We start from the raw sequence: 23,294 nt of genomic DNA, 5'->3' as shown, positions 1-23,294 counted from the left end.
ACACAGCGAATGAATGAAGCGTCTTGTCAAGAGCGGATACTCCCGTGCGACGTTTCGGGGCGTGGCGCAGCTCTCGCCGTTGCGAACAAAGTGAAACAGGAGGCCTGGACCCAAGCCATGTCCCCGTTCCATTGGATGTCATATCTCCCGGTTCTGCATGTTCAAGATCCACTCTTTACACGTCTGTCCATCAAAGAGTCACAGACATGCGAAGTTATTCATGGTCTTACGCACTACGTCCTCCATAGGACTAGTTCTCCCCAAGGGCTAATCCTTTTTTCACCCTCATTTTCTTTATTCTTAGATTCTTAGCACTGACGCTGTCTGTGAGTCGGAAAATTCGTTCGCTTGGTGTTCCCCCCGGGCTCTAGACAATCGGGACCCCCGTCTGCGCCCACTTAAGGTTAATGACCAGAAGACACTTACTGTAGATATAACCCCGGCGGACCCATTCGTTTAGTTGGATCTCGTTTCTTCTCCATATTTTTGTCTATCGCTTATTTCTTAGTTTACTCCTTTTTCTGGGTTTAGTCTTGCATTTTCATTTAGTATCCTTTGTAAAAGGGTCTAATCACCCGCTTTCACATACATTCGTTTCTTTCTCCTTTCTTTTGTTAGAGTCTCGATAGCGCTTACCTTCCTACCCTCGTTGATCCCGTGCTCCTAATCCGTTTGCACACTCCCAAACTCTCCATGGAGGGACACAGCTCACCACCCGCTGCCGACGTGCCGGCACAGGCTGGAGAAGGTCCTGCTCCAGTTCAAGCCGACATTCGTTCTCATGCTGCTCATCATGACCAAGGAACCGTCCCGGAACGAGAGCCGTCACCAGGTCGCCGTATAACCCCACGGCCGACCTTTCTAGACAACCTCGCCAATTCGCGAGATTCCCAGTTTATGCTTGACCGACGGAACTCCAGCGAACTGGATCGGTACTTCGTATGTGCTTGAGCTTTTAACATGTATGAGATATAAACAATGTCCTAACCAAGTTCCGCATCCAGCATGGCCCCCGTGACTTGGACAAGCATTCGAAATGGCCCACCTTCCTCCGAATGCATGGCAGTGTGCTGCCCAAGATGATCCTTCCGCTATGTTTTGTTGCGGTGTGGGCTACTCTGATTACACTCATCTCGAGATTTGTACACAGACGTTAGTATAACTGGGGAGTTCATTAAGGAATGTGTTCGGCTAATCAACGGTTAGTTGGGATCAACAACATTCTGCTCACAGTTACGGGTTTCGTCGTTGGTTTGGCACTATCTTTCCGGAGTTCCACTGCTTACGAAAGGTCAGCGAGCTACTAAATACCGAATTGTGTGCCTTGAGAAAGTTCTAACTGAATCATATAGATGGGCTGACGGACGCAAATACTGGTCACTGCTGATCCAGACCTCGCGCAATCTTGCTCGCACTATCTGGGTCAACACTAAGGAACGCGAAGGAGAGTTGGGAAAGGAGGACCTCCTGCAAAAGCTGTACGCTGGAACCAATCTCAAACGACCTCAGATGTATATCATCTCTTCTGACCAGTATTAGAACCGCAATGAACCTCATCCTGGCCTTCGCTGTCGCGCTCAAACACAAACTCCGTTTCGAGCCGGACATCGCCTACGAAGATCTTGCAGGCCTGGCCGGCTACCTCGATACCTTCGCCAAAGATGCACATGACCGCCAGCGCCTCCAGCCTCAGCGGAAGACACTCTGGAAGTCGACAGGTGAATACCTGGGTATCTCCTTTGCCGAATCGAATCCCAGGAAGCTCATCAAGCGATCCAAGAAACCACTGGGCCATCTTCCTTTGGAGATTCTCAACCATTTGTCGGCTTATATCGACAGATGTATCGCAAACGAGACTCTCAACGTCAGTTTGCATCAAGCACAAGCCAGTAGGTCCCACTTGCGTCTTTCTCATTCTGCGGTTAAAATAAATGTTAACATGAAATCCTAGTCAACGGCCTGGCTACCCTGAATGAAGTCGTCACGGGAACTGAGCGCGTCCTTGACACCCCTCTCCCAGCAGCATACAGCATCGCCATCTCCCAAATCGCCTGGATCTACGTCATGTCTCTACCCTTCCAACTCTATAACTCCCTCACGTGGGTGACAATCCCAGGATCAATCAGTAAATAATCCATACCCTAACCCCTTAAAGAGAATGCATGGAGACTAACTAGCAAATGCAGTCGCCGCATACATCATTCTCGGTCTCGCCACCATCGGCAGCGAAATCGAGAACCCCTTCGGTCACGACGTCAACGACCTTCCTCTGGACACCTACTGCCGACAGATTGCTTTGGAACTGGATATTATCACCGCCGCTCCACCACCTCGCGTCGAAGATTTCGCCACCCGCGACGAGAACTTGGTGCTGTATCCGCTTAGTATGGACGGATATAATGAGTGGAAGGACCGGAGCGTCGAGGAGATCAGAGCTGCGCTTAGAACGAAGGCGATCGCCAACACTCCTTCTACTTCCTCGGGGTCGGATGAGTCGACTATTGTTGAAAGCGTGAACTGTAAACAATCGGTTTAGCCGGACGAATACGCGTCAAAAGTTGGAACTTGAACTTGAAAAAGAGAAAACCCCCAAAAAAGGAATCGTTCTTTGAAAAGTTGCTATCAGCGCCGGCATTGGGTCTCTATTTGGAGCATGTGCGTTTCGGTGTTTCTGTTGATTAAGGACAGGGAGTACTCCACTCGTTACTGCTATATTACGTTCGTGTCATTCGCTACTTGGTGTGCAGATGTACATGTTGGATTTGTTTATACATTAGACTGTTGTTATTAAAAAGGCTGGGGTGTTTGGGTTTGGGCAAAATGTTCCCTTTCTTGCAGTGCGACTCATAGATCTTGCCATAAGAACTATTGTAAAAGTGCGCCCGAAATCCCGTGGGTGCGACTGACACCCGAGGTTCCCTTGTTGCAGCTTGCTATACTGCCCGGAAATATAGCTGGTGCTCCACGCTTGGTCACTACTAAAACCATCCTTCAGTCATCTGGGTCCCATGATAAACCTCCGATTGTTTCCCGACCCGAGACTGGATGTTAGTTCTCCACATCATCGCATTGCCCGGTGAAGTTCGTTTATAGGGACTGAACATCGTCCCAACTTCTCGTGGTTCAGCGTGCGAGTGCTGTATACGATTTTGCATAACCGTGCCGTAGGAGAATAACCGGCCTAGCCTACGCCGTTCTTGCTTCTCCGATATAAACCGGGAGATCCCTAAGACGCACATTCCCCCTGCATCACAGATCATGGAACGAACAAATCTTCCCCGGACCCCTGAGTCAAAGCTCCCAGATAATTTCCCTTAGCACAGACCCTCCACGCCACACTACCGACCGAGCCACCACCAGTGCCTCCTCCGATCCAGGAGCTCACCGCTGCAACGACAGCTGGGGCATCTTCGCGCGGGACACGCACCCAGATGAATTTATCCGTGGGCTTCGGTTGTGGAGTTTCGGGGGAGATTTTAAGGATATCGATTGAGATAGCTGTGCCTGACAGGCCAAGAAATTGCGACAGCGCAGAGTTGATGTATGTCCGAGCTGTGAGCGGGTCGAGAGGCTGAGATTGGACGGCGGTCGATATGCCTGGTTGATGGATTCTAGCGCATACACACGTTGTATATTAGTAGGGTTCACTACTTGCATGTGAGCAGTCATAAAAGACATACAGCTGTAGTTTGAGATAGGTCCAGGGCGGATTGCGCGCGGTGAAGTGGACCGCTTGGGACGGAGCTGCTTTAGACGCGACACGATCATCGGGAGCTTTCCGTTTCGAGGAGGTGGGTTCTGGGTTGTTGGAAGACATTCTGGCTTTCGGGTTTCTTTGTTGATGATTCGGTATTTCTTATAGAATGGCGGAGCACAAATCTTTGCGGGTGGTGTTTAAAGCAAATAAAGATTGGCTGTTAACAAAAAAAAAAAAAAAAGTTCGGGGAATTCCCGTGATGTCACGCCGGGTGTCCCACAGTGATCAGGTCGATGATCTATCTTATTTCTTGATCACCGCTTCCTCCAACCTTTGACGCACTTGCTGGATAAATTTCTCCTCGCCTTCGGTCCCAATCTCTAGATCAGAAACACAAAGTGTCTTGTCGCGCGACTTTAAACCGCGAATGACGTCCACCGTGGATTTGGGGACTTTGAGGACCTGGTTATCGCCAGTTAGATAATTATGTTAATATGTTCTGAGAATAAAATTTATTCTGTAATTAGGAATAAAGAGCGAAGATCAGTACCTGAGCAAACACTCGTGATACAGCCGCGTTGGCTTCGCCGTCTCGTGGCACTGCAGCCACGCAAACGTCCACTTTTTCGGGGCCAACAGCTATGATGCCCTCCCGATTTGCGGACGCGTTGGGCTTGACGTTGCAGGAGATTTGTAGATTGTACTTGTTCGAGATTTGCTTGGGGTTACGGTGTTTCGTGGCCGTGTTCTGGATGAGACGGAATAGTTGAGACGATGGGTTCGACATTGGGATTGTTTAAATTGGGATTGAAAATTATTTTCAGGAGTTTCAGTTGAAAGGATCGTTTGCTTGTAGTCAATTGGTGTAATGTTGTGCCAGTAGTTAAAATGTGGGATGTGGGGAAAGCCAACGGTTTGTTTACTTTTATTTATACTACCACATAGCAGCAAGCTATTGCTTTGTTTCTCCCATATTTCAGATTGACTTCCGCTCTTTTCTTTTTCTTCTTTTCTTTTCATTTCCAACACAAACGAAATTCCACACATTAACAGAGAGAGCAGGATCCAAAAACTCAATTGTGTTCTCAACTGAAGTAGTCTATTGGAACCCCTACTGTATACCTAATATGACACAACATCACCGAAACCTTGATTGAAATGATTAAAATACAGAGCACAGTAAAAGGCCAAAAGATAAAAAGACTAGCTGGGAAGATGTTTGTGGTGTTCAAAGGCCGCAGCTGAACGAAAAAGCACCTTTTCTCCTCACTCTCTTCCATTTGCCACTCCATGTAGAATCAGGGCCGGCAATTTATATTCTAACCATCTTCATTCTCTTGTCTTTCAGCTGATCACTAGTTTTACAATCTATTATACCCAATACTTATCTTTTTGTCAAAAGTTGAACCTGTAGGATCTGTATTGGTATACACCTCTATCTCTGCTGTGTTGCTGATCGACTCAAAGTGAAGTAAGTGTTACAAGAACACTTACAAGAAGTATTCACTCATGTCCAGCAGGTCCTGTCGGATCTCCTCCCGAGACCTGAACCAACACCACCGGAAATCAGACAATATTCACTACAAAGATGGTAGACAGTCCAAGTGGAAATACCCCCATGATAACACCTGCTCACTACGGTCCTTGTGGAGTGATTCTGGGAAGGTTGAGAGTGAGAAGAGCTCACAGGGAGAGTGAATCCAACCCAAGCACTGCCAGCATGCACCAGATGAACACCCAGGATCGGGATAACTCAGATTCCGCTGTATGTTGATACTTTGCTTCACTATGGAAGCTAACTAGCCTGATACTTACATTTTGATTCACAGTACACTGCGCAGAGCCACCATACCGCCCCGCATACCATCATCTTGGACTCTCCTAGCCCAACAAGCCAGCCGGCTCGACGTAGGGGAGAACATGAGGATGACGATATAACAGCTTCGCATGATGATCAGGATGACTGGAGCCTAGAGAACCTGCCAGATATCTTGTACATCCTGAAACCCGAACATGGAAAATCCAGACACGTTGTTCGTACTACCGCGCACAAGATCTTCGGAAAGCACATCAATGCTTTTTCAGTCCTCCCAGACCAGATATCCTCCAAGGTAGAAGGGTGGAGACTTGAAGCTTGGATGCGTCTCGATCGTCGGATAACTGGGCAAGACATCATTGACCGTGTAAATCCCAGGTACAGGTCTAGATTATCATCAATTGACGTTGAACTTCGTCGGAAGGCTTTCCGAGAGCGATTTCACGTTGCATGCTGGGGAGCTCAAAAGACTATTAATAATATATCTCGCCTGGCTGTATCAATGGGAATAGACCCGGCGTCGAACACTACAAGAGGTCTAACACCGGGGCTAATCGACCCTTCTAAAGGCGAGGCCGGCGGGCGCATTCCGCTGCCCCCAGGAGCAGCCAGCGATGGTATCTCTGATTCTGTTTTCCACGCAGATCATTCAGATAGTGATGTCTTGGAGCGGCCTCACCTGGTCACGCAGAACTCTCACCCCGGTCATATCCCTACGGTAATCCTCGATGAGCCCCAGCGAAGCAAATCAGCCGAACTCCTCTACCAGTTACACTGGGATACAAAGCACTTACGGAAGAAACGCGTCTTTAATAGCGATCACTTCAGACTTACGGGTTGCCGTCTTGAAAGGCCAAATTTTCATGATTCTGAGAGGTAAGTTGTTCCCGCATGACTACTATCAGAAGCTAAGAGGCTAACCCAGTGATACAGCATGGAATATAATGCCACATACAAGACAAGGGACAGAATATCAGTTCAACAAAACCTCTCCGATTTCAACTCCTATCCCTCTACACTACGTGAATTGGCTTCTCATAGAGGGCCTCCCGCTCGAGCCTTTCCCACAGAAAGCGAGGCTACCGAAAGGACAATGAGTCTGGATGATTATCTTAACGGAACCCATCTTACGGTCTGGGAATATCTGGATCGTCGTTGTGAAAATAGTCTGATAGATATCGAACGGTTGTCGCTGAGGTCCCGGCGTTGACTGGTGGAATTTACATGTCGTTTCTCAGGATCAAAGTACGCTTACTGGCGCTCTGATGAGATACAATTTGTCAATATTTATGTTGAGTTTTCCATGGTGTTATTTCATTTTGTTTATTCAATCGCATGTTGGCTTTGTTCAAAGTTAGCCGCTTTCAAACATCACTTTTGTGGGAAACATGGATAATGCGATGCTTTGACAATACCTAGAATATTTGCTGTATAGTCCTTCTGCAGTCAGGGAAATCTTCTAACCCTGTACTCCTTCCCTGCTTTTGTCTTACGTTCGAAAGCCCGCTACAACTGATGCCTACAGAACCACGTGGGTACTTTTGGTTATATTTTAGTCGTTTTGGTTTCTCCCCCATCTCACCCCATTACGGGGTGACTACCTTCGGTTTCATGGCCCAAATGGGGAACATGACACTTTCATCTGGCAAGACACGGGGCCAGATGATGCAGTCCCGCTTCTATTCATTGAACTGGCTTCTGCATCGATAGTACAATAGGAGCTGGGGAACTGTGATTGGACAAAAGCCTATTACAATATACGTCAGAGCTTTGAGAGGCCTCGGGGGACAATCATATTCACTCTCCCTAGGTCTGTATGTACTGAGCCAGGGCAAAGCTACACTCTGCTTGAATCACACCAATCAGTGCAGTTCCCAGCCTTCCAGGGCTATACTGATTCATTTGACTCATGGATTATGGCTTGTTCAGGGGTGGGTCTGTGACATCTGGTGGGTCCACTGGTCTGGGGAACTGCATGCTTGTCGAGGTGCTGATATCGCAACTATATCGGTCGAGGAGCCGCACCGCCAACGCATGAAGAGTAGTATAGCAATATGAGACTCATTCGAAGCGCAAAAAATCGCATATCGCATCGCTTTAATTGCAGATGAAAGCAATGGGATGCTTTTTGGAAAGCGAGGGTCAAAGTTGTCGAGGAGGGGGCTTGGAATAGGACCTCACGGCACAGCTTCAGTGAATAGTGAATATTGTCGACAGCAACTTGAAACCCTCTCAACTTCCCAATTGGGATGACTATACTCCCAACCACCCCCGTTTCTATTCAGAGTAGACATGAAGAATACCGGGCTGCTAGAGATAATGGCTCGCCCACTTCGTCCCTCGGCGCTTCTTGACAGAGACTTGGGATTGCTTCAACCGCTTCATACCTCTTCGTCCATATTACGAGACTCTAAACTACAAGTCTGCTTCAGTATCAATTGAGCTCCGTTCTCTCGTTTCCCTCTCGTTTTGTTCAGATACTGCTCGATATCAGCGGTAGAACAACCACCTCTTCGGAATATATCCCAAGAAAGAGGAAGACAACATGTCTCAGGTATGCCGGTGCTAGGGTCATTCTCCAATCAGCTTTTCTAGCGCCCAACAGTATATGGGATATGTTAGCATTGATGTGCATACTAACATCAATGACAGCCAATTTCGAAGATGATGGATCCTAAAGAAGGCCCCGAGTTGTCCCAACAGCCAAATGCCTCCATGAATCCCGAAACCCCAAAGACCGCCAAGGTTAGTGCGAAGAAAAGCAAAGGAAAGAACGACAAAGGTGAGCCAGTTCTTTCTTTAGCTAAACAAAAAGACAGTACTGACGATGGCATAGGAAAGTCAGTGCCCCGGCAGGACAGTCCTCAGGCTATTGACCCCCGCAACTTTACCACTCCTCGACCGGACCAGAATGACTGGTCGTGGACAGATCTTCCTGACATACTTTACCAATTCGAGCCTGAAGACAAGAGAGATCGTAAATCGGACCCGCCTCGTATGCGCTACCCTATTCATGGAGAATATTTGCGCGACCTCCCCATACTTCCTGACAACATTGCTTCGACAGTCGAGGAATTCCGAGTGGAAGCTTGGATGCGGCTCGATAGACGCATTCGTCTCAGAGATATCACTGACCGAATGCACCCAGTTTTCAGAATCCAAGACAACGCGCTGCAGCAGCGTAGTGTCCGCTTCCGCCAGCAGTTCTCGCTGATTGCATGGGACTCTGGTAACAAGCGTAGCCAGCAGCTCAAGCAAGACATTCTTCAAAAGATGCAGCATATCGGACTTTCTCCTTCTCTAAATACGACTCGCGGTATAACCCCCGGCTTGATCAACCCGGCCCTTGGAGAAGATGGTGGAAGAATCCCGCTACCCAATCAATACAACAAAGTGAAGCGAGTAGCTCGGGGTAGAAAACCCTCAAAGACGCCCGTGCAGGAAGAGATTGCCACGGAACACGCCCACCACAAAGACACCGTTCAGATAAAGCAGCCAGTCGGCCTTTCATACGCCAGTCAGGAATCAGCAAGCGTTGCGAAGGGAGACACGTCGAGGGAGACCGTTCAAAAGGGACCGACCCTAGTGATACCCTCTACCGTGGTGTCCGTTCCGATCGATTTCACAGTAGATGACATCTCAGTTGAAACTGTCGCAGAGCTTTTCAACTACGTTCCATCCTATATTCCATTCGATGAAAGCAACGACAGTCCAGAGGGATCTTTACCTGCCATCACAGGATTGATTCCGGATAACGAACTACCGGAGACCGTTAGCATGGAAGAAATCGACTTGACAGTGAGTATCAAAGATCCCATGCCACGACGCAAGACTGAAAAGGCTTTGAAACCCATCGCGCCAGGAAAAGTCCAGCGCAGACGCCCTTCCCCATTGAAACTAGCTAGAGGAGGGTTTTGCGGTAACGCTTGCCACTTGGGGAAGTATCCCACCCCCATCTATACCAACCTCAGTCTTGTGGCTGGTCAAACTGGCGCTGGTGTGTGGCACGAAGAATTACTTCCTCCTTCCCATGGACTGTATCCTGACGTATTGACCCCGTACTCTGCCTCTGATCTGCCATTTGGTGTTCGCCACCGAGTCCTTGACAATTTGTTCGAACAATGCCTTTCCAGGGACAGATACCTCTTCGATATCCCGGACATGGCCCCGGAGGACATGGAGATGATGGACATCGGCGATATCAATGACATTAACATTGACGATTATGACGAATATTTTCAAAAATAGTTTCTCGGGTCATGGAGGAAGGGATTGGATAGAGATGGTATTTAGTTCCCCAACGCGGCTCTTGATATTCTGCGCTGCTGTTAATTTCAGCTTTTTGCATCCACACACCTATGCCCTTCGAATCGTGTTGTTTAGCCTTGCTTGTTCTTGTCTTTTGCTCGTTTAGTCGTTTTACCTTGCCGCATCGCAAGTTTTGTTGTTGAGCTTCCCAATACCCAATCTTTCAATAATGTCTGACATTGTGTCAAATCTGTGCTTCAATATCCCCTGCTCAGGCGTACTAGCGATTTGTCCTTATTTCCTTTGTTTCTTTGGTCCTTTGGTACTGCAGCGAGGATATTTGCCGGACGAGTTGATGTTCATTTAAAGTTGCATGCCAAGATGCATTTATTTCCGTCACATAGCGCGCATGTCAAATACCTTGCTTGGTGTTATGTATGTAAACTCTGTACAGCAGAGCAATATAAGTATTGTGAATGAGTTGCTTCTGCTCGTTGGGGCAAATGGCCTCTAACTCCTTAGTAATGTCAGCCAATGTGGGAATGCTAGGGCATATGTCCAATGTAGGTTTGTTGGGCTGACCCGTACATACTGCCGTAGTCATGTTGAATTCAGAGCTTGACAGAAAATTAATCATGGCTAAGACCTTAGAGCAAGGCCTGATGGAAAGTCAAGGGAATATGTAGCAAATAAAAGGCTCGAGGGTGGCACATTTCAAAGTAGTGATGAACAGAGTACTGTAGATCGTAGATGGTATTTCAGGTGTCTCTTTGTCTGGATTCCTCTTCTTCTTTATTCCTTCGAGTTTTCTTTTCTAGTTTGCTTCTTGCTAACCGTTTGCAGAAAATAGACAAAAGAGATTGGCTCTCACGCTAGATCTCTAAATGGTAAAGCACATCTCAGTGAAGTGAGGAGGCGAAGTCATTATATAACAAGACACAGTGCATATTCTAGATGGACATTGACCCAATTAAAAGAGGTACCTGTTCCTGTTCGGCATCACAGATTGCCACCTTGTCTTTGTCTCTTTAGAGCTACGATTATTCAAGCTTAGCGTATGTTTCACCACTACGTCTGGCGTTTAATAAACAGTTAATCCTACTGCATTGCTCCGATCCCATTGCTTAAGCTAGACCCTTCACTGAAGCATCATGGATTCAATCACCAAGATCCAATACCATTGCCTAGATTATCTAGTCAAAGCATTGCTATTCACGTAGACATGTAGCTCCATCATTCCTACAAGACGGCTATAAAAGCAGTCCCTCATACCCCCGGCCTTCAACCGCTCCTCCTCACTATCCAACCCACCCTATCAAGCCCCCTTCCCGACTTGTCCAGAGTATCAACATCGTGCTTCAAGGATGCAGTGCCAACGTAAGAAACCATCCAATCACCAGCACAACGATAACCCTCCTAACAAAGCCCACAGACACCTCACCACCAACAGACCGCTACCACACCTGCCCACACCCACACCACACGCCCTACTCAGAGGTCCATCTGCCCCCGATCCTCTTCCGCATGGATGCACCCATCGGACAAGACCTCCCCGACCTCACCTCTCTCTCAGAAAACGGCGCGGTAGCCCGCGACCACGAAGGCAGAGAGATCTGGGACTTCCCCTTCCTCCCGCGGTACATCACCAGCAACCCGCCCGGCTGGCTGCTCGAGTACTGGATGCGCACCGATCCACGCCTCACGTACCGCGACATCCGGGTGCGCATGAGCGCGCCGCCGCGTCTCCGCCCCGCCGAAAACGCCCTCAACATGCGTCGAGAGCGCGACGCCCGGCGCCCCCTCCGCCTATCCTGCTGGACATACCGTCGTGGCACCCCAGGCCGGCTGAACAAAATCGATGTCGAGCGCGTCGAGCGCTGGTCCGTCGATCAGATCCGCTACAACACCACCATGGATGTTGTGTATGCTGATGGCGTCCCGGTGCATCTTGCTGATCGTGCCCTGGCTGCCCATACGCCTTCCACTTATCCGTTGCATTACTTCCTCAATGAGGGCAGGGCCGAGATCCCCAGTGACCGCATTAGGGTTGCGCAGAGCGTGTTCTTTAGGTTGTCGGAGCGCGCGAAACAGTTGGGTTTGACTTCTTGGAGGCAGTTGCCTGATAGTGAGTGGCCGGACACTTTCAGGTATAATGTCTCGAGGTGAGGTGCGGTCGATAGATGAGGGGATGGGATGTGTGGCCAGGTCTTTGGTTGTGTGGTGAATGGCTCACGTGGTCAACTTTGGAGGTGCCATCTGAGGGGAGGGAGGGGGGCTGAGGGTGTTTATATATTTCTCGTGTGTGCATAAAATATGCAGTACATCCTGCTTTTTTTTACGCGCCGAGAGCGAGGGGTCACTGCAGGACAAAGAAAGGCTATTTGACTGTGTGAATAGTTTGTGCATGAGTAGTGATTGGCAATGTTTTATAGTGATTCTACGTGCTCATTCAATGTAAGGGGAGGAAAATTATAGCTTCACTTGGATTGCTCTATATTCCATATGAGTTCTACTATACTGGTTCTAATAGAGAAGAATGCTGTCTAAGCTGGAGAAGCCTGTTGCAACTCCTCCCTCGTTGACATCCTTGGACTTCGTTCTCATCAGCCATCCGCCTTGCTCATTGTGGGAGATCTTTCCATCGGCCTGGTCCCACAGAATAGTTCCATAGACACCCAACTCTCCGATGACTTCCCCACTTAGAACCTCTCCGTCGGTTCTCAAGGCAATGTTCTTTGCCTCGGTGGGTGGTCTGATCAACTCCATAAGAATCCAGCGCTTCCATTCGCTTTCGGGAATGGAGCGTAAAAAGTCTGGAATGGCGTCCTTGTAGATGTTGTTACCACCACCCTCGCGCTGGGGCTTAAGAACGTGGTTCATGGCTGTTTCAACGTTCAAGGCGAGGTCCCTGCCACGGCCACCAGAGGACAAGTCGTATTGGGGCGCAAAGGTGTTCCGGAGCCTTGCAACAACGGCTGAGTCGGTATCTGGTAAGAAGCTTGCAAGGTGGTCGGGGCCCGTAGTTTCGGCTAATACCTGTTGTACAATCTTACAACCGGCTAGCTGGTTTAAAACTGTGGGGCATTTGATCGCTGCCGAACGCTCGACGTGAGTCCGTGCTTCCCAGTCACGCTCCGATTTGAAGTCAGTCGGCGCATAGAAGCACCGGAGATAAGCTGCTGTGACTTCAAATTGCGTTTCTGGGGAATGGGAAGGCGAATAAATAAGGGGTCGTGATGGGTTAGAGCTAGGGATCGACGTGTGATCTAGAATCTCGGAGCTGAGCAGACGGAAAACGGGTATCTTGTGAGCCTTGGTCAGCTGCCGGAAGAGCGCCAATTGATCAAATGTGTTCCTCTCGTTCTCCTGAACAAGGAATATAATACACGTGGGAAGGGCTGGTGTGGACTTTGACGGGCCGTAGGCATTATGCGCTGCAGCTAACCCAGCGGAAAGAGTCTCCACTGCTGTATTCTCAGGCGGTGCATTCGACTCGAACAACGGGTGAGGCGGATACGCAATCGGATAGCCAGGAGGAGAGTCGAGAAGTTCAGTATGCAGAGATGTCACAAGCGAGGACAAGCCTCCGAATGATGATGAAATAGTGTTGAATTCAACCTGCTTTAAGGAGGGTGCCGTAGAGCTGGACGGCGCATGGACCATATAATCCGACCGATACAGTCCAAGTGATAGTGTCTGGACGTATCCTTCCTTTTTGACGGCGAGATGGACTTTCCACAAGTGCGAAATGAAATCATCCACATCAATGAGACTACAAGCAAACGTCGTTCAGTTCGGTTCATGTCTAGTTCGTGAATGACGCGCCAATTGAGTCGCGCCCACCACTCAATCGGAGATGAATCAGGATATATCTTACTCTTCCATGATCTTGCCAATCCATTCTTCGTTGCATGTTATCGCAGCGTAGAGCCGATTATATACAGTTTGCAAAGCAGTCGCCTCATTGAAGCATGATTTCGGGAAGGGACTAGGGAAGAGAGTAACAGGAGCATTCGTTGCTAGTACCCCAGAAGGATCGATTTCCTTTGAAACAAATGAAGGGGCCGGGCGAACCAGCAATCCATTCTGCGTGGCCCAATCCTTGATGGTGGTCACCAAGTATTCCTTCTGTGCGGGGTTCAACGGAGGAGGATAATTGGTATAAATGTCGCCCATGATGGATGCAGCTGACAGACTATATTTTCAAAAGGAACAATTAGGAGACGCGCACCAAGGGGAGAACTGTTTTAAGCAGGAGACGCCTTAGAAAGTTGCGCGGAGAGAGGAAAACCGACCTCATCAACAACCAAAAAGTGAGGGGCAGTGTGCTTATCAATCCACTTTATCGTTGAACCCTCCGAGACACCGCTTGATACGCCGCCCTTCAAACCGGCAGAAACGCCAACTTTACTTGTAGATCACTTTACTTTTCATTTATCTCCTACTCACCGTGTACTCGACGCGTTGCACGTGTCCAGTTGCATAAAACTGTCACTTTAAACTGTAGTCACTACTAATACACAGACAACGCAGGCCTCTGGATGTGATTCGAGGGCATCATCAATTCCGGCGGGCCGAAAGCCCGAGATCTGGTGAGATTACTTGCATGATTGGGAATATTTAACTACCTTGATAGCTAAGAATTCGAATTGAACAGATCAAATGCCTGATGAGGGAACAGATCCTGTCGACTGGTCTGTCGACGATGTGGTCCAGTTTCTTTGCCACAATCCACACACCCCATGGTCGCAGTCCGTGTCAGGGGCCCCTCGGCCTGACCCTACCTCCTTTGAGGCTGCTCTCCGTGACAATCTGATCACTGGAGAAGTGCTTTTAAATGATGTTGATAAGAGCGCACTGCGAGATGATCTAGGATTGAGGGCCCTTGGACACCGGAGTTCCATGCTCACGGCAATACGGTACCTTCAAGGACACTCTCTAAAATATCAGACCTCTAAAAGTCGACTTGATTCTCCTAGAGAATGTCACACTCCAAGTCATTCAGCGTTTATTACACCGAAAGCTTCTCAGAAAGTTACACCACCGCTTTACTGTGGCCCTATATCTTTAAACGCAACTCCACAACGTACTAACTTACTCCCCAGTGTATCTACGGCGGTGAGTACAAACGCTGTAAATTTGGCAGTTGTGCCCAATTCACGAGAATCTACGAACCCTTCAAGTACTCCTCAAGACACTTCTCACATCACAAACTTGCAGACTCGTGTAGAAGATTTGGACCCCGTTGAGCGTATTCGCTCACATGAGCAAGTTTTCGTCGATACACACGGACGGAAACGGCGACGGCTAGACCTCACTACTCTGACTAAAAGTCGAGTTGATAACGAGCATCCTTCAGATCCGGTGCAAGCCAAGGAGTGGTATATGGGACCGGAACAAATTACACCATCTCAATTGTTCTCCTCTACTGATCCAGACCAAAACGACGAGTCCTTCACAATGGTTGGATCAAACTTTCCAACTGCACAGCGTTTGTTTGTGAACAGGTGTCTTCATTCCTTCCAGAAACAAAAGCTCATACCCCTGGACTCTACCCAAGATCAAGTCTCTGGAGATGTGCCGACAGAGACACTAGATCCTTCTGACCCTTTCTCTTATCTTCTCCAGCGATACCCAGTGCAGGATGAAAGTCAGGATGCATTTCCATTGTATGGAGAGTCAGGATCCGAGGGTGAGTTTGACGAAGAGACTTGGCAAGAAATTGAAGACGAACAAGCAGGATGGTCTGGGAAACCCTCTAAACTCACGCCCAGGGAGATGGAATCTGTTATCAAAGCTTGTATCTCCCAATATGAGAGCAAGTGGCATGATAACTGCTTGCCAAAGGAACAGCAAAAGGCACGCAAGCTCTGGTTGAGGGCTAAGAAGGGAAAGTGTACCAACCAAGAAATCAAAGGGCTCGATCGGAAGATAACATCTCTAAACGAGCGTCTTAGGAAACTGCAGGACGCAGTCCGTGAAAGTGAGTATGCAACGAAGGCCGAGCTACAAACTCAGTGTCAAAGCATGGAGCAGACTGTGATGGATATTCAACAACATAGGTGGCGTGTTTCGACCCTTGAGCAAGAAACGTGTCCACCAAGAATCTCAGCTCCTCTCATACCTACACCCGCACAAAGACCGAAACATAACTCTGGGGATGAAGAATCACTTCATTCAGAGTCAGACGATTTGTCTGATGATTCTATGGATGATTTCATTGACAATTCTGATATTGGGGACCAGCCCATACACGTTGAAAATAATAGCAACACTCGAACCCCACCAACATCTGAAAGTGATGATGATGACATTATCAGCCCTTCTGGGATTAGACGACAGACAAGGAGGAGAAAACTCCCTTTTCGGGAGTCTAGCTCTCCGTCTCCACCTCCTTTGCATAAGAATAAATTCCCTATAGAATACATTGACCTCACAGAAGACTCTCCGGCTGTCGATAATGAAGAGGATTACAGGGTTGAGACTCCCCCCCTCAACCCTGTGCCACGACCAATAACGCAGCCTGTGGGGGATCCTATCGAATCTGGACGGAGTTGCTCAATTTCCCCGGAACCATACATTGGTCCCAGGGTGATGGTCGAAATTCCAGTTTACAAAACAACGCACCCAAACCAGTTCAAACCCAGGAAGCGGTCAAGTCTCCCTGATATACACGACATGGACAAGTTTGTGTCGGTGCCCTGGGGTTTAATTGAAGAGCGACAAGACCGCCAGAGACTATTAGCAAAACTGATTGCAACCCTTTCTATTGAAGAGCGAAATAAGTTAGCGCAAGCAGTTCCTCGATATTCTAGTTCAGATTTGCAGCAACTCACAGGAACTGGTCTAAAGCTCTTGCTGAAGAACCAAGAAATGATTCCAGAACTTGAGGCGGCTGAGAGCCGTGTGGTCATGCGTGTTACTTCCTTTTATATCTCGTGGGTAAACTGTGTCCATCTTGTGTCGGAAGGAATTCAGAAGAGTCTCGTACTCAACGCTCAATCTAAAATCAGCGGCTTTGTCACGTACTTCAACGAACTCTGCGCGCGCCTCACTGATTATCGCAAGAAGAAAGGCTCTAAGATGCACCGGCTCAATGGAAAGGAAGAGACCCCAAATCCCACAGACACTCCCCACAAAAAGCGCAAGAGAGAGGTCAAGGAAAGTCAAAATGCGAAAAAGAGTCAGCAGAGCGCACAGCTTCGTGTCGCACTGCAAGAGAAGCAGAAAAAGATCCTCGAAAGGAAGATAGGTAGCACCAACACCGATCCTACGCGTCAAGCAGTCAGCTTTGGAAATCCTGCTATTTATCTAGACCCTCAAATTGGCTTGCGTGTTAAGCCCCACCAATTGAATGGTGTTCAATTCATGTGGCGAGAGTTGATAGAAGACGAGAACAAGCAAGGTTGTCTGCTCGCTCACACAATGGGCTTAGGGAAAACGATGCAGGTTATATCACTCCTTGCAACAATATCTGCAGCAGCATCTTCCGATGATCCCAAGATACGCCAGCAGGTTCCTGCAGCTTTTCATAGATCTCAATCGCTGATTCTCTGCCCATCGTCCTTAATTGAAAATTGGTTTGATGAATTTCTCATGTGGGCTCCTGTCCAATCGGGTATCGGACCTCTGAGGAAGATAACAACTTCCGAGACAATACCAGAGAGGCTACAGGAGTTGTGTGACTGGGATGAAGAAGGCGGGGTCCTTATAATGAGCTATGACCTGTTCCGGACGTGGATACTGAACCGGGAAACCAACAAGAGGGGAAAGCCGTTAAACGAGGGTCAATATCAAAAGGTCAGAGAATGCCTTCTGGATGGACCGAACATTATTGTTGCCGACGAGGCCCACAAGATGAAAAACCCAGCCACTGGCATCTCGCAAGCAGCCATGCAGTTTCGCTCTAAAAGTCGTATTGCCCTGACTGGATCCCCTCTTGCAAACAATCTTATCGATTACTATGCCATGATTAACTGGATTGCAGAGGGCTACCTCGGCGAATTCGTGGAGTTTAAGGCAAAGTTCGTGGAGCCTATTACGGAGGGACTTTACGTAGACAGTACGTACACCGAGAGGAGAAAGTCTTTGGTGAAGCTTCAAGTCCTCAAAGAAATCCTTGCCCCAAAGATCAATCGTGCCGATATCTCTGTGCTTGCTGGTAGTTTGCCAACCAAAGTCGAGTTCGTCATAACGGTTCCCTTGACGAATCTACAGAGACAAGCATATAATTCATATGTGGAGACTATATTGCAAGGGAAAGGCACTTTCGGCAGTGCACAACTATGGTCCTGGCTTGCGATTCTGAGTCTATGTTGCAATCATCCATCATGTTTCAGAGACAAACTACTAAGCCGAGCAAGCGATGCACAGAAAATAAACAAGAGGCTAGGCGAGGAGATGATTCCCGGTGATGAACCTATCGCGCAAGCAGGCCTTCCAGATTCAGAAAAGCTGGTTTCTGAACAAGAGCAAATATTTGCCAGCGTCCCTGACATAAAAGCCTTAGAAATGTCTCATCGGGCGCGGATAATGAATGCGATAATCGACGAGTCTATCAAGGCCGGTGACAAGATCTTGGTTTTCTCCCACAGCATCCCAACGCTCAATTATATTGAGCACACCCTTCAATCGTCAAACCGAAGATACTCCCGGCTAGATGGACGGACCCCTGTCGTAACTCGACAAGATGCGACAAAGAGATTTAATCGTGGCTCTGAGCAGCAAGTATACCTAATCTCAACACGCGCAGGAGGGCTTGGCTTGAATATTCCTGGAGCGAACCGGGTCATTATTTTCGACTTTAAGTTTAGTCCGGTATGGGAAGAACAGGCTGTTGGACGCGCCTATCGCCTGGGCCAGCAGAAACCAGTGTATGTTTACCGTTTCATTGCTGGTGGTACCTTTGAGGAGGTTATGTATAACAAGGCTGTCTTCAAGACCCAACTTGCCTTCCGTGTTGTCGATAAGAAGAATCCGGTTCGTTGGGCACAAAAGTCACTTGGCGAATATCTTTTCCCAGCAAAGCCGGTACCGCAAAAAGACATCGCCGAATATCTGGGAAGGGATCCACAAGTCTTGGACAAGATCATCATGGGTGATACTGGCGAGGAGAAGTCAATCTGCAATATTGGCCTCACTGAAACTTTCCAGAAGGAAGACAATGACAAGTTGACCGAGGAAGAGAGACAAGGTGTCCAACAGCAATTGAGCGACGAGCGCCTTAGGCGTACCGACCCAGAGGCATACAATAGGCTAGTACTGGACAGGCAAAGGCAAGCTTTGTCCGTGGATCAAGCTTCGCCTTGGGCCCCATCGTTATACGTGCAAACAACTCCCATGCAACCAGCTTCCATGCCACCAGCTCTCATGCCTCCTCAATCATCTGTTATGCAGCCAATAGTTCCGTCAAGCGCTCACAACGACGGGCCTCCCGCTCTAGCACCAGACATAAGCGTTTATCAAGAGCCTTCTAGAACACCCATGCCCTCAACATCCGCAGCCGCGATTAGTTCAACTTCAGGAATCTATGCTTCGCACTATGCTCACAGTGAGCCACCCAACGAAAACATCGCACTTTACTCCCCTTTCAGGCTTTCACCTACCAGAAGCCTAGGGCAAGCCGGTACACAGATACCTCCTCGAATGGATGGTGCCAGTTGGGATACAAACGTCCAGCAATATGATATACCCGCATATATGGCCCATACCGAACCCCTGCAATCGACAACACCATCAGACAATACTTCTGATGACCCCTACCCCTACCAATGAGAAACTTGAAACACCTGAAACTTGGCCATTCCTACCATCTTCGGAATTTTGGTCTTTCCTTTCCATCCTGTTTTATCCAGGGCCTATTTAGCATCATACAAGCGTTGGCATTTGCAAAGCCTTGTTTTTATTGGTTAATCCACATTATCCCGTGAATATTGCATTCTACAATTTGTCAATACCCCCACCGTTTTTGCGGCTGCTTCTTGTACTTTCACTAATATTTTCTCCCCTCTCATCCTCCAACTTCTCATGTAAATTCCATATGTTTTCTTGTCTTGTCCCCCAAAGAATAAGCCACAGCATATGTCTTTCTCATTTCAATACGGAGTTTTTTAGGAGCCAAGGGATGGGTTTGCGTCAATCCATGCATGTGCTGCGCAGGAATGATTCAATGAGACATGAACAAACACAGTTAATGAGATATCCTAGAGAGTGTGTATACATCTTGGTCTCTTTACATAAATGATGTAGCTGCTAATGTGCTGTAACACTCATAAAATCGCTTGTAATTCCAACTTTAACCTAGCCAGCAGATCAAGTATTCTCTATTTAATTAATTCCGACAAAGTTCGAAAGAAACAAAGAAATAATAAAAGAAGTACAAGAGAAAAGTAGCGGAATTCTGACATGAGATTCCAGAATCTTCACACCGTTTCCATATCCGCACATGAAAGGCCCGAAAGTAGTACAGTCCAGACAAAAGACAGTGTAAATAGAATAGAAACATCCCCAGGGACACGGTAAAGATTGTAACACAGACCTGTGTGCACGATCAAGTAAGCAGCTTCTCGAGGTCTGCAACCCGAGTGGCTCTATCATCGACCTTCTTTTTCTTGGCGGTTTCGCGGAAAGCGGCTAACATCAACTTGCGCTTGGTTTCCTGGATGGCCAGGACGCGATCTTCAATACTATCTTCCATTACTAGACGCCAGACGGTTGTTTCGCGTGTTTGGCCGAGGCGGTAGACTCGGTCGACGGCTTGGTCTTCTATTGCCGGGGCCCACCAGCTATCGGCGAGGATGGCCTGGTTTGCTGCCACTAGGTTGAGGCCGACGCTGCAGACGCTCAAGCTTGCGAGAAGAACTTTGCAGTTGGGATCGTGTGAGAATCGGTAAGTTGAGTTGTCACGGGCTAACGAGCTCATTTTGCCGTCGATGCGGGCGAAGCCGATGCCATAGCGGTTGAGGTGAGGTTCGATGAGGTTCAGGAATGAGGTCCATTGACTGAAGACGACGGTTTTTGTGTTGGACGCTTGGCCTTGGGCTGTGAGGATTTTGATTAGAGCCTCGATCTTACTGCTCGGGTTGTCGGGGTCTGCGACAACAGTTTCGGTGCTTTCGCCCATTTCGACGGCAGGGGCGACGAGTGTGGATGTGTCGTTGATCTCAGCACGACACATAGGACATTTGTGCTGTCGTTCGATTACTTGTTCGATGCAACCTTTGCAGAAAGCGTGGGCGCAAGCTGTGATGACTGGTTGCTCTAGAGTGTCTAGGCAGATGGGGCATGTCTCTTGACTCTCAATTTGGATGCGTAACATGTCTTGTAGGGCTTTGATGTTCTCCGGCGTTAGCGGGACAACCTTGTTTTCCTCCAATAGCTGTGCAAGCTTTTCGACACGGTCTTTGCAGAGCGCCCAGTGATTACAGACTTGTCGGAGGCGGAGGATCACTTCGAGGAGGTGTGAGTAGGTGGTACTGGACTTGTCTTTAGACTTGAAATCTAGAAGCATGCCTCTCGCTTCGGACCTAGTGTGACTGTGAGCAAATACCACGGACGCTTCCAGGGCGCGTTAATACATACTGGAACATATCATATTTCTCCTGCTCGTGAGTGTGGAACTTAATGCGGAGAACGCGGGAGGTAAGGGGCGGCAGACGCAAGTTCACAAACTCCATATCCTTTCTACGACGTAAACAAATGGTACTCATAAGTGCCTGGAGAAGCAAACGAGCATTCGGATCCTCAGACATAAGAGGTCGGATCAACACGCTAGTGAAAACTGTCATATCCTCAAGACCACCGGAAAGCCTTAGGAAGCGAATCTGAGAATAAAGATCCTTGAGGGAGTTGACAATTGGCGTGCCGGTTAAGGTCCAGCGAGAGTCTGCACGTAGATTACATGCTGCTAACGCGCCTTTAGACCGGGGATTACGGATCGTATGTCCCTCATCAAGGACTATCCGGCGCCAGTGGACGGAAAAAATTCCGTTTTTCGGGGGCACTTTTGCAGTCGGGTTGTATTCCATTGCAAGGGCACCATAGCTTGTTACTACCACGTCGTATTGGTCAAGATTGGCGGCCTCTTTCTTTCCTGTCCCATGATAGACGAGTACCCGTGGTGCGCTCTCGCTGTGTGTGTGATCTTGTATTTGGTTTTTCCAGTTGCTCATAACGCCTACAGGAGCTACTATCAGAGTAGTTTTGGAGGAGTCTGGGGTCCTCGGTGCGGAGTTTGCCAGAATTAGTGAAATGATTTGGATGGTCTTTCCAAGCCCCATATCATCAGCCAGGATACCGCCACTTGCAAGAGGTGGCACAATGGAGGTGGAGAAGTTTGTTGCGATGTTGGAGAACCTATTGTCTTTTCTCTTCCAGAGTTGTACCACATCCTCAGACCCCGCAGCAGGGAGTGTGGGATTTTCTTTCTCGAGCATCCAAGCCAGTCCTTGGCGTTGATAAGGGAGGAGTTCCGTCGAAAGGGCAGCAGGACGATCCGCCATAGGCATTTTTGCCAAGTCTGCTTCACTTAAACCAAAGTTCTCGACCACTTGACCGATATCCCGAGGGTTGAAAGTGCTGCTCTGACCAATGAGTTCCTCTAAACTCTCTCCCCCCTCAATACTGCCATCACCAGCGTAGAGGTTGGAAAACATGGAGTTATTCGCCGCCTCCCACTGCTGTCCTTTGCCTTTGGCTAGCGCACGAGCTCTTTTTTCGGCCTCTTTCCGAGCCTTTTCGCGCTCCTTCTGCTGCTGCCGCTCCTCGCGCTCTTTCTGCTTGAATTGACTTAAAGGCAGCCTGTCCTGTTCCATCTTACTTTTCAACTCCTGTCTCCTAGCAGGGTCACTAGTGCCGAACAAGCTCAGAGCAATCGGGCAATCGTAAGCTCCGATATGCCCAGTCAGCATGCCATCAATAATCAATGACCTCGTATCCTACAAATGCGAGTTTAGAACCCAAGACACTACCAGCGCTCATTTCACTGAGGACGTACCATATATTTCGCCAACTTAGCCGCCATATTCCTCGGGATATGCCCAATCTGAGCCCCCATAACGTTGTCAACGCGAATAGCATTCGAGTCATACTGGTTCTCTGGTTGCCGTCTCAAAATCACATGTTCACCATAAGTGGCATGCCCGCGATAGTAACGAACGCCCACGATTTTGGTATTTAAATTCCCGTAAAGCATCGAGTTAGCAGCCGCCGGGTCATCGGCAGCCTGGCTTCCCGGGATTACATCGGCAGCTTGCGCGTCATCTTCTTCATCGTCTGCGGCCGTCTGTGACGACTGGCTCAAGGGCACAAAGAGGGCAGCCTCGCCAAAACGCTGTCCATGACTGACGCGGGGTATCTTGGGGGTCGAATGTTGATTCGTATCATCACTTTGGGTCAGATCTATCTGATCAGCCTGTCTCTTTCCTCTCCGGACGCCCATGATGGTCCGGGGGATTGATAAGTGGTCAAGGGGCTGCAATTGTTGCTTAGGAGAAGCAGGATCGATTTCATTGTTCATGGTTGCGACCAGTCGAT

The 23,294-nt window shown here is 48.6% G+C and overlaps 9 protein-coding genes across 9 annotated transcripts; 5 read left to right on the top strand and 4 right to left on the bottom strand.

Moving 5' to 3' along the window:
* The first annotated feature begins 503 nt into the window (after positions 1–503).
* BDV37DRAFT_84059 (UPF0187 domain membrane protein) lies at positions 504–2,695 on the top strand. Its single transcript, XM_032091325.1, has 6 exons — positions 504–939; positions 1,005–1,152; positions 1,207–1,291; positions 1,353–1,478; positions 1,540–1,889; positions 1,952–2,695. Exons 1-6 carry the CDS (start codon positions 694–696, stop codon positions 2,131–2,133), a joined length of 1,137 nt encoding a protein of 378 aa, XP_031943206.1. The 5' UTR covers positions 504–693; the 3' UTR covers positions 2,134–2,695.
* Positions 2,696–2,886: 191 nt separating this feature from the next.
* Positions 2,887–3,911, bottom strand: BDV37DRAFT_84097 (uncharacterized protein). Its single transcript, XM_032091326.1, has 2 exons — positions 3,681–3,911; positions 2,887–3,611 (listed from the first exon to the last, which is right to left on the bottom strand). Exons 1-2 carry the CDS (start codon positions 3,815–3,817, stop codon positions 3,257–3,259), a joined length of 492 nt encoding a protein of 163 aa, XP_031943205.1. The 5' UTR covers positions 3,818–3,911; the 3' UTR covers positions 2,887–3,256.
* Positions 3,912–4,000: 89 nt separating this feature from the next.
* Positions 4,001–4,484, bottom strand: BDV37DRAFT_281432 (DUF167 domain-containing protein; the record flags this gene model as incomplete). The annotated part of the gene is made up of 2 exons (XM_032086815.1): positions 4,001–4,159; positions 4,248–4,484. 2 exons carry the CDS (start codon positions 4,482–4,484, stop codon positions 4,001–4,003), a joined length of 396 nt encoding a protein of 131 aa, XP_031943204.1.
* A 645-nt stretch (positions 4,485–5,129) lies between these two features.
* BDV37DRAFT_292819 (uncharacterized protein) lies at positions 5,130–6,393 on the top strand (the record flags this gene model as incomplete). Its single annotated transcript, XM_032089251.1, has 2 exons — positions 5,130–5,462; positions 5,527–6,393. Exons 1-2 carry the CDS (start codon positions 5,286–5,288, stop codon positions 6,391–6,393), a joined length of 1,044 nt encoding a protein of 347 aa, XP_031943203.1. The 5' UTR covers positions 5,130–5,285.
* A 1,787-nt stretch (positions 6,394–8,180) lies between these two features.
* On the top strand, positions 8,181–9,761 carry BDV37DRAFT_270353 (uncharacterized protein; the record flags this gene model as incomplete). The annotated part of the gene is made up of 1 exon (XM_032084541.1): positions 8,181–9,761. The coding sequence occupies one exon, from the start codon at positions 8,181–8,183 to the stop codon at positions 9,759–9,761; it is 1,581 nt and encodes a 526-aa protein (XP_031943202.1).
* A 1,227-nt stretch (positions 9,762–10,988) lies between these two features.
* Positions 10,989–11,944, top strand: BDV37DRAFT_244243 (uncharacterized protein). Its single transcript, XM_032081514.1, has one exon. It carries the CDS (start codon positions 11,286–11,288, stop codon positions 11,925–11,927), a length of 642 nt encoding a protein of 213 aa, XP_031943201.1. The 5' UTR covers positions 10,989–11,285; the 3' UTR covers positions 11,928–11,944.
* Positions 11,945–12,236: 292 nt separating this feature from the next.
* On the bottom strand, positions 12,237–14,047 carry BDV37DRAFT_244242 (glutathione synthase). Its single transcript, XM_032081513.1, has 2 exons — positions 13,639–14,047; positions 12,237–13,533 (listed from the first exon to the last, which is right to left on the bottom strand). The coding sequence occupies exons 1-2, from the start codon at positions 13,935–13,937 to the stop codon at positions 12,285–12,287; spliced, it is 1,548 nt and encodes a 515-aa protein (XP_031943200.1). The 5' UTR covers positions 13,938–14,047; the 3' UTR covers positions 12,237–12,284.
* A 266-nt stretch (positions 14,048–14,313) lies between these two features.
* Positions 14,314–19,535, top strand: BDV37DRAFT_292807 (putative SNF2 family helicase/ATPase; the record flags this gene model as incomplete). Its single annotated transcript, XM_032089250.1, has 7 exons — positions 14,314–15,142; positions 15,213–15,252; positions 15,288–15,744; positions 16,183–16,358; positions 16,398–16,451; positions 16,482–16,546; positions 16,577–19,535. The coding sequence occupies exons 1-7, from the start codon at positions 14,424–14,426 to the stop codon at positions 19,533–19,535; spliced, it is 4,470 nt and encodes a 1,489-aa protein (XP_031943199.1). The 5' UTR covers positions 14,314–14,423.
* Positions 19,536–20,215: 680 nt separating this feature from the next.
* On the bottom strand, positions 20,216–23,271 carry BDV37DRAFT_84017 (SNF2 family N-terminal domain-containing protein). Its single transcript, XM_032091324.1, has 3 exons — positions 22,756–23,271; positions 21,342–22,696; positions 20,216–21,286 (listed from the first exon to the last, which is right to left on the bottom strand). Exons 1-3 carry the CDS (start codon positions 23,197–23,199, stop codon positions 20,311–20,313), a joined length of 2,775 nt encoding a protein of 924 aa, XP_031943198.1. The 5' UTR covers positions 23,200–23,271; the 3' UTR covers positions 20,216–20,310.
* Positions 23,272–23,294: the final 23 nt, after the last annotated feature.

Source organism: Aspergillus pseudonomiae (genome assembly GCF_009193645.1).
Source record: "Aspergillus pseudonomiae strain CBS 119388 unplaced genomic scaffold BDV37scaffold_20, whole genome shotgun sequence".
NCBI lineage: Eukaryota > Fungi > Ascomycota > Eurotiomycetes > Eurotiales > Aspergillaceae > Aspergillus > Aspergillus pseudonomiae.
This window is presented reverse-complemented; position numbering and strand designations above follow the sequence as displayed.